Raw genomic sequence first — 10,416 nt, forward strand, 5'->3', positions numbered from 1 at the left:
AAGCAGCTTCATAATATTTGCAGGCTCCAGTAGACGAAGGCATTCTTTGTTTGAAAACTCCAAATGGAAGGCTTCATTATTATAAAAGGATTATTTTCTGCCCTTGACCCTGAATTAAATTTACATTTGAGAAATTAAGACAAAACGTTCTTCTGTTGATTGGACCTCCTTTTGTTTAACTGGAAAATCAGTAATTATATCCAGTCATTATTGTAAACTGTGAAACAAAGCACAAGGAATTAGGACAAAATAAAATAACAATGGCATTTATTCAGGCTTTTTCCCTCCATCATTTGAAAAAATGTGTTTAATATGAATTAAGTTTGAATTTGAATATAAGCACTTGAATTTTCACAGCACAATTTGCGCACATGCTTGAGTGTGTAAACCAACAAACAGACAGATCCTAAAAAGAGTATATAGAGTGATCAGAGCCACGTACACTTCGCTCCCACTCCGTTTCTTAAGCTTATCAATCAAGCAAATCATTCGTGATCCTAAGGTGAAGATTGAGGGAAAAAGTGGACAGAAGGCAGGGCTGTTATTCTAATGGAAACAAAATGAGCCAATGAATAGGGACCCCTCTCCTCACTGATATGATTGTTATCCCAGTTTTCAAAGGAAGAAACTGTGGCCCAGGAAGGCTTAGTGACCCCGCCAGCAACTCACTGCTGGAAAATGCGGCAGTCATGCTTCCTGACTTGAGGCCTTGAGCATGCAACTGTGAGGCTTCCTTACACTGTGGACCCCAGAATCACAATGGTGGCTTCCTTTATTTTTTATTCCCCCCATGGTGCAGCCTCAGCCTCACAAGGAGCTTGGTCTATAAGCACTTGTGACCATGACTGGCTCCTAGAATCTATTTAATTGTGCTTTGCCCAGGGTGAGAACTAGATGATCTTAACATTTTCTATGTGGATGCGAGTCACAGGGCAGGGTGCTTTCACTTGTTCCACCCAGAATTAAATTACTGGATCATTCCATTTGATTTCTATCCTGTAATTAAATCACAGAATTATTACTAGCACAGTCCCCATTGTTAATGACTCGTCCCCATGGCATTGTCTTATATGTCTACACTTCCAAGAGAGATAGTAACTAGTCTGTCTTGTGTTTTCAGTACAGAACGTTGTGTGCCCTGTGTCTGTGACAGAGAGGGGATTCCCCAGCCTGTTCTTTTGCCAGTACAGTGCCGATCTGTGGAACATCGGAATCAGCGTCTTCATACAAGATGGCCCCTTCCTTGTCGTGCGTCTCATACTGATGACCTATTTCAAAGTGATCAATCAGATGCTGGTGTTCTTTGCCGCGAAGAACTTCCTCGTGGTGGTGTTGCAACTCTACCGCTTGGTGGTGCTGGCATTGGCAGTCCGTGCTTCGTTGAGAAGTCAGTCAGAAGGCCTGAAAGGAGAACATGGTTGCCGGGCACAGAACTCTGAGAGTGGGCCCTCTCAGCGGAACTGGCAGAACGAGTCTAAGGAGGGCCTGGCTATTCCTTTGCGGGGCTCCCCAGTCACCTCCGACGACTCCCACCACACCCCTTAGTTATTGATTGACAGTGGTCTGCGGCTAGAACCTGACTCCCTGGTTCTTCTTACAGGGAGGATCCTTTTTCTCCCCCAACCTTGGCGTATAATAATTTTCAAAAGAACAACATAAAAAGGTGATCTTAAACCAAAGCTGAGGAATTTTCTTTTTTCAACTGAATAGAAGGAACTTTGATTAGTGACTATTGCTACAACTTCTGTGTGATGGTATCAGATGTTATAGTTGTTCAACGACTAAGTGATTTGTTTGTCTTGAACTGTTTGAAAAGCTATGGAAGAGGTTACAGTGACATGCCCTCGAAAGATCTGGTGCAGACCAACTGTCGCGGCTGTTACCTGGAAATAGAGAAGCTTTGAACTTTGCCTCCATTGTCAGACTATTTCGTCTGATCTTTTCTGCAATGTTCCTCTGACATCAAAAAATGTACATTCAGTGAATGCAGAACAAATGAAGGGAAAAGTGCCTTTAAAATTACCTCACTGTGGGCTGGAAGAAGCGAAAATCTCTGCCCAGCTTCCGTATCATAGAGAGCCCTATTCATCGCTGCCCAGGCCTTCCCAGGAAAATCATTTTTCTGGGCTGATGTTGTATTCTGCCATGGCGCATATGTTCTTACAGAAATTTTATTGCTTTTGGCTTGGGTGCTACAAAATTCACAGCAAACCATTTTGGTTACGTATCTACTGGTTGCAAGGCAGGAAATATTGGTGAAATGCTAGCAAAGTCACAATTTCTACTCTGAACATGATTTGCAGTGTTCATCAGTATTTTTCTGAACCCTACTTTACCATTTTCTGTATTGCCAAGTTGAATCATGTGGGCTGATGCAGGGAAGCTCTGAAGCAGTGAATAAAGGTGTTTCGGGCCCTGTAAGTGTTTCCGTGGTTTCTGGTGTCTGCCAGCAGTAGTGAACAAAGCTGCAGCTTCTTTGAACCGCCACTACTGGAGGTGGCCTTTGCTCTCAGGGAACATGGTGATGGAGGGTTGCATCAGCTCCACCCATGGCCAACAGCCCTTGTTGAGTGACGGGAGTCGGAATGTGCTACCCCGTTGTGGGAATCAGGCAATTCGCTTTATTTTCTTGCATTAAGACTTCATTTTCCCAGTATTGAAATAGCCATACTTTTCCCTTACATACCTCTATACTTTCCAGATGGAGGTGATTCAGAACCTTTTAAAGTGATTTTTGCCTTTAAAGATACAGCGTGAAAATTTGCTCGGGTGTGTAGCAGTAATTACACGAGGCAAACAGTTCCAAAACTGTTCTTTTAGGTTCAAAACCTAATTCCCCCAGATTAGTATACTCGAGAATTCAAAGGGACATTTAAGGTGGGGTATGCCCTTAATTTGGTATGACTTATTGACAACCAGTTGGGACAATTTTATCTGTAACTCTCTGGGTGACATGATACCTATTCGAAACATTTTATACAAACTTTTATAGACAAATTGTGTTTTTATACAGTCATGCATATTTTCTCATAAATGGCTTCTTCAGCGCCATTGTTATATGTTTTTATTTCTTTCTTCCTTGTGCTTCTAATTTTAACAATATAATGACTATAAAATGACACATGGAACTAATGGAATACATTTATGATTTTCCATAATAATTTTATGAAAGTTAAGATCAAGAAACTATATTTATATGAAGTAAATCACTTGACAACTTTTAAGGGCATGTTATTTAAAGTGCTCAGCAGTTGAAAGCAAAATAATAACTGCTATTTATAAAAATGCCTCAGCAGAATCTGTTTTTATGTTGACTGCTTTATGTTGAATATTTTCTTCCACAACATGTATGTGCTGCTTATTATTGCAGATTTGCTCATGGCATACTTTTCATGTTTTAATTTTTTTCTTCCAGCAAAACAAACACTGAGGCCCTAAAAATAGATAAAGTATAAAGTAGTACGGCTGTTGCAAGGATATTTTTAAATGCTTTCAAATCTGAGACTTGGCTTGGCTTCGTGAATGAGTTTCTAGTGTTTAAATTAAAGTATTTTGTAATTAGACTCCTCGTGGGCTTGAGAAATAAAAAGCCTGTCCAAAGTCCAGCTTTATTTAGAAGGTCAGGAAGTCAAAGAGCACCCAGGACCATCTTGGCAATTAATAACGGCAAAAATAGACCCAGCTTCTGCAAGGTTTTCCAGGAAAATCTGCTTGGGGCAGCATTTGTTAACCTAGCTGCCAGTACTCCCACTGGCTTATACTGGCTGCTTTTATAATAGGAAAAAAAATATATGCATTTGCTTAGTTTATTTGAAAAAAAGCTCTAAACCTAGGTTATATATTAGCCATTCCTGAGACTCCTGATTAAATATTACAAATTTGTTCAGTTCATAGTTGTTTTTAGTGTAGACTGCTAAATACTGTAATGTTTCAAAACATCGAAGTGTTTGTTATAAAGTGGCTAGAACATCAATTACCTCCCATGTGTGGACATCCTGGGACTTGTTTACATTTTATCTGTAATAAGATAACTGACTCACAACACCTGTATAATGTGATGCAAGTCATCCTCTCTATCATAACCCCTCCCCGCAACACACAGCAGGTCAATCCCCAACCCCTGAAGAAAGTGGCTTATTTGAGGTTGTTGGTGCTGTTGGTATTATTGCCATAGTTGTTATTTAATTGCTTGATTAAACTCAGTCAAATATCCTTCCTAAAAACATGTCATTCCACTTGTGAAAGAAAACACAATGTGCATGTTTCAATGATACTGTGCAGAAACACACCTCATGATCATCTTGTGGGTTTCTTTTGCCCTTACTGGATGACTCTCAGAGGACATGACTTGACATAGTAACATTAGTAAACTGTCTTTATCTTTGATTATTCTTTTAATTTTTATTTGAGCTGTTTCAATAGCATAATGAAATAAAATTTTGAATTGGCCAATAACATGCTTTATAATCTTCCAGTGAAGAGTCTGATACAAATTTACTCTTGGCACTGTTGTAGTTCCACTAACAAATACCACTTCAGACCTTATAGAACCATATAGATATGGCCAAGGAATAGCAGGATTCACTATTATAATACTAATTGTTAACTCATTATTTAATTGAACATTTTCAAAGCTCTGGAAAGGCATGCATTTGTAGGTGCACATGCTTTAAGATTTCTATCCATCTTTCAGAGTTGAATGTAATAATGTTTGGCATTTAATTCTTGATAATTCTTAACCAACTTTTCCTGTTACAAGAGAGAAAGAATTGCAAATGCCAGGCATCTGTCCACTTTAGCCCCCCTCCAATGCTAGGAAAGAGGGATGGTGACGTATACTACAGAGACGCAAATGAAATACCAAACAGTCTTGAATTACAAGAAAAAAAGGGATTGTTTTGTTTTTGGTTTTTTTTTTTTTTCTAATTTCAGACTTGGCTTTTTACTTAGTGGACATTCTGATTTGCTCTCAGAAACATCTGATTTGGGGTTAAACTAGGCAGCTGGAGGATGTTTACAGCTTTGAGGCTTCAAATAAGTTTCCATATGCAGGGAGTAACTTTAAACAATGTTTGAATAATTAACTGCTAAGTCTTATATTTTATGTGTATCTATTTCATCCTCTGACTCTTTCTTACTAGAATACCATGTAAGAATATTTTCTCTGCAGTATTTATATTTATACTATTTTGCTATGAGTGGCCTTTGTATTTTATTATATTCATTAAATAGTGTGTGCACAACTTTATCTTAATGTGGATTTTTGCTGGCTTTTCATGTCTTTGTTCTCTACTGCAATTCATTTCCTTTATGGTTTTTAAGCTTTGGTTTAAAAAATAAAACTGATCTATTTAGAATATGATTAAAGTGGCATTTCAAACCAGTGAGGAAAAGCTGACCAATTTTACAAATGATGTTGGGAAATTTTGCAATCCATCTGGAAAAAATAAAGTTAGATTTTTATCTCCTGCAATATATAGAAATAAATTCCAGATGGATTAAAGACGTAAATGTAAAATGAAAACTATAAATATTAGAAGAAAATATGCAGTCTGTCTTTAGCCTGTGGGGGATGGGAAAGATCTTCTGAAACAAGACATGAAACCCAGAAGCTACGGAAGAATTGACAGATTTTTCCTACATAGAAGCTTAACGTTTCTCAATGGCGAAAGCTATCATAAATACATCACTCTTATTTTCTTTTCTGGAGAAAGGAGTCAGAGAAATCAGACAAGAGAAATGAGAGGTATAGAAATTGGAAAGAAGGAGCCAAATTTATCATTTATTCATAGAAGACTGAGTCTTGAACATCCAAGGAAAACATATTAAACCTAAGAAACTTTTAAAAATAATCTGAAATCACACACAAAAATCGATAGCTTTTCTACATACAAAATCACATAGAATATATACTTGAAGAAGAGATTTCCTTTACAATATAAACTAAATCTATAAAATACATAGGAATAAACTTGGGAAATGTTTAAGATCTATGTGAAGAGAACTTAAAAATGATTGTGAGGGCCATACATGAATAATTTAACAAAAAGAAAGACATTATTTTATGGGGATTGGTAAGAAGCCTTGATATTTTTTTAAAAGTTTCAATTTTCCCTAAACTGATCTATAAATAGATCAAGTAGCACAATCTTCATCATGCTACCAACAAGATATTAATTTTTTTGTGACTGTACAAGTTGATTCTAAAGATTTCATGATAAAATAAGCATGAAAGAATAGTTAGAAAATACCAACAGAAAGTTGAAAAATGAGAGAGATATTTTAATATATTTAAATATATTATACAACTATAATAACCAAAAGGATTTGGTTGTGGAATATGAATAAGCAGGCCGAAAAGCTGAACAGAATAAATTTAATAAATAGACCGAGTTACACAAGGGATTCTGATATGTGATAAATCATGGGGTGGGGTAAAATATTATAAATGGTTTAGGTTTTGGAAAATATTAAATTGGATCCTTACCTAAATCCTTATGTCCAAAACATTTCCAGTAGAGCAAATAATTAAACGTTTAAAATAAAATAAACACAGAAAACTTTGTTTTTATAATTGTGATGGTGAGAATGCTTTTTGAGCAAGATATGAGACACCATAGAAGATTCATAAATTTTAGCTCATAAAATTAAAAATTTTAGCATTGTAAAAATACCATAAGCAAATTCAAAAGTTGAACAATGAACTGAGTTAATTTGTTTGCAACAAATATAACAAAACATTAGTTTTCTTAATGAACAAACAGTTCTTACAAATAAGAAAAAAAATCACTGAAAAAATGAGCAAATGACGTAAGTATATGATTCACTGCAAAAGGAATAGTTGAAGAAATGCACATCAAACCACAATGAAATACCATTTTTCAAATGCAGACTCAACTACAGGGTAACTATTTTTCAGTTACTCGGTTGGCAAAGACCCAAAAAGTTCTTTAGAATGCTGTATTAGAAGGAAACAAGGGAAGTAGGCATTCTTATTCATAGTTAGTGAGGGTGTAAATTGGTACAACTCCTTTGTAAGACAATTTGGCAACATCAGTCAGAACAAAACGCATTTATCATCTGACCTAGCAACTCCACTTCTAAGAATGTACCCTGCAGATATGTGTGTGCAAAAATGTGCATATAAGACTGTTCAGTATTTTCCATAGTTGCAGCATAATGTCCATCAATAGAGTCATGGTTAAATAATGTAACCTCTATACTACATAATACCATGTCATTTTTTAAAAGAATGAAGTAGAGCCATACTGTTGATAGGAAACAATAGCTTAAATATTCTGTTAAGTAAAAATAAGGATACAAAACAAGTTAGTATGTTACTCTTTTTGTAAGTGTTATCCATACCTTCACAAGTGGCTAATAAACATGAAATGGTGCTCAAGTTTCTAATGATCATGGATATTCCCTCCTTTGTAAAACTACTTTTATCTATTTGATAGCTTGAATTTTTAAAATTAAACGCGTCATTTTTGTAATGTTAAAAGTAATTATGACAAAGGAAACCTCACCAATTTATGAGTTTTACTTCAGCCTACTGTCATGTACAGATGCTTTGATATCACTTTGCAAATAAAATAAAAGCACATCATTTATTTCCACCCAAGAAAATAAAGACCTTCTCATTATAACTAAGGATGATCTTCAGAAGTTTTAGATAAATCAAGGCCTTAAACCATGTCAAATTCTGCTTGCCTTATAAAGTGTCTAATACTAGGGAAATGAAATAATGAATAGATACAGAAGAGCACAGAAAAATCCAGCTGACCAAAAAGATTCACTGGGTCTTTCTTGATGAGTACCATGGAGACTACTTTGAAGCTGCCAGTCAAACACTTCCACACTCCTGACATTTATGGAGTCACCAAAACAAACCATCAAGAAATTTCACTTTGAATGACACAGTCATGCTGATTTCCCCAGAAGAGATTGAGAACTGAAGGAACCCTGACAGAGAAAACTTCAGAAAGAATCTAGGCATCTGTTTCCATGTCTGTATTCACAGCCCATCTAATTTGTGTATGTAAGCTTTTATGATTTTGCCAAGTATTTACTAAATTTATAACTGATTGTGGTAAGTGATCAAATGGATCATATGCAAATCTGATCGACTTATTGAGGAAAACAAACATTTCTAAACCAGCCATATGTCAAATATCATATAGTCTTTGTATCCAAACTAAGAATTTTGGGCAAGGAAAATTGGATCTACAAGACAAAATATGTTTTCTCTATGGATGCTGGTGTTCAGCTTCTGCCAAATGCATAGCTGAAGAATTCAGATGGTTGTGGCTCTGGGATCTTGGGGGTTGCTTCTACCTTCTGGCAAAGAATATTTCTCTCTATTATGCAAGAGTCCCCATATGACCTACGTGGCAGCGAACAGCTGGGTCAAATGCTATAATTATTTCATTGGATCTTTTGGTTTCAACTAATTCCTTAACTAGTGATTTTTATTGGTATCTCTAACCCCAAACTCTTTTACTTCCTGGACTCTATGCCTGGATTTGCATCTCCTCTGGATATTCTGCAAGTATTACAGACTCAATTTTATATATATATATATATGTGTGTGTGTGTGTATATATATATATATACACACACACACACATATATATATAATTATATGTGTAATTAGATTGGAGTAGATTGGGGTTGAGTGTGGTAAGACATCTATAATTATATTTATATATAATTATATGTTTTTATATATGATATATAATTATATATAATGTATAATTATATATAGTTATATATGTGTGTGTATATATATATATAATTGTATATGTCTTACCACACTCAACCCCCAATCTACTCCTTTCCTGTGTTCCAAACAATAACTAGTAGCATCTCCAGCCACTTAGGCACCCATGCCAAAACCAGATGTTTCCTAGGTCCTTGTTTCTTTTTTCTTATACCTTCTTCCTAAGTAATCCCTAAATTCTGTCAGTTATGCTGCTTATACTTCCTCTCAATCTTTATCCTACATTCTCTATTCCAAGTGCTACTATCTTAATTTGGTGTCACGTCATTTCTTTCCTCAGTGATTGCAATTATTTCCCAACTGGTCTTCCAACCTCCTGGTTTAATCCTCCATAGTGCATTCCAAACTGCATTCAGTGCTGGCTGTTCTAAAACGCACATTTGATCACATCTCTTCTATTCAAAGCACTTTCATGATGCCTCACTGCCCACAAGATTAAACCTAAAGTCCCTCAAAAATCATTCAAGAACTTTCACAATTTGCCCCTAACCTAATTCTTCAACTTTGTTTCCCATTACTGCGGTCTGCCCCCCAACACACATAACTGCCACCATAAGACCATACTAAACTACATGTGTTCCCCTAAACATGCCATTATCCTTTACATTGCTGTGTTTCCAAGCAAAATTCTTTTTTCAATGATGCCACCTCTCCATTACTGATGGCCTAATTTCTCCATCCAGAGTTGATAGCTAGGGAAGAAAGAACAATCCCAGAAAGAAAAATTGTTCTGCGCCCTCTGGGAACTCCAGGTGAGTGAGTGTAGACATCCCTTGTCCTGAGAGCAGAGACATCCTTCAGTCCTGGGTCTCTAATTTGTAGGTTTCCTTTGAAGCAGCAATCCTGAGGATGCCAGGTAAGGCAATGTGGATATAGAGTTATGGGATTCATCACTTACCATGGACCTTGACGAGAGTCAGCAAGAGAAGCAACTGGCCAACGGTCTCCAGAAGTTTTATCCTATTATTGAATATGGCTGAACTATGCAATTTAATCTGTGTTTACTAATCCAACAGCTTATAAGTATATTATAAATATATTGTCTTATCCCTTCCCCTTCCAGAGATTCTCCTTTCTAGCAATATCTCCCACTCACTACTTACCATCTTTTTGGCAAAATCCCTCATAAAAGGTTCAGAGGGTTTATGAAAAATATTACACGCTTCTGCTTCCAGAACTGAATGTCTCCCCTCTATTACTGTGCATTTATAGCACTCATACTTGTCTCGTCTCTATCCCTGTGCTTACCATAATGTATTGGAAGTATTCGTTGCTATATCCGTCTCTCCCATCAGACTATGAGCTGTCTGAGGGCGCAAGTCATATTTTATACTCTGCTATAATAACCACAGAACTCCAGATGCATTGAAATTTTGTCTATTCCCAGAATTCACCAACCTTCTTTCTGTCTGTGGGACTTTGTATTTGCGGGTGCTGCTTCCTGAGATGTCCCTATCCCACCCCAACCCCACCCTAGAGAAGATCCTTCTCATTTTGATTCCAGATGGAATGCGAAGTCCTAGGGGCTGACACACATAGTGGTCGCCTCCACTCCTATGGTTATATGAGAACCATCATCTCCTGGTTCCTCATTATTGGCTCCTTTTATGCTCATGGGTCTGTTTACTCCTTTA

General features: G+C 36.6%; 1 protein-coding gene across 1 annotated transcript in view; it reads left to right on the forward strand.

The window, feature by feature from the left end:
* Window positions 1–5,360, forward strand: part of TMEM26 (transmembrane protein 26) — a 47,279-nt gene extending 41,919 nt beyond the window's left edge. Inside the window, exon 6 of the mRNA XM_004049455.5 lies at window positions 1,121–5,360. Coding sequence (XP_004049503.1) covers window positions 1,121–1,545 — 425 coding nt within the window. The 3' untranslated portion in view covers window positions 1,546–5,360. The remainder of the gene's footprint in view (window positions 1–1,120) is intronic.
* The last annotated feature ends 5,056 nt before the right edge of the window (window positions 5,361–10,416 follow it).

Source organism: Gorilla gorilla, chromosome 8, assembly GCF_029281585.2.
Source record: "Gorilla gorilla gorilla isolate KB3781 chromosome 8, NHGRI_mGorGor1-v2.1_pri, whole genome shotgun sequence".
NCBI lineage: Eukaryota > Metazoa > Chordata > Mammalia > Primates > Hominidae > Gorilla > Gorilla gorilla.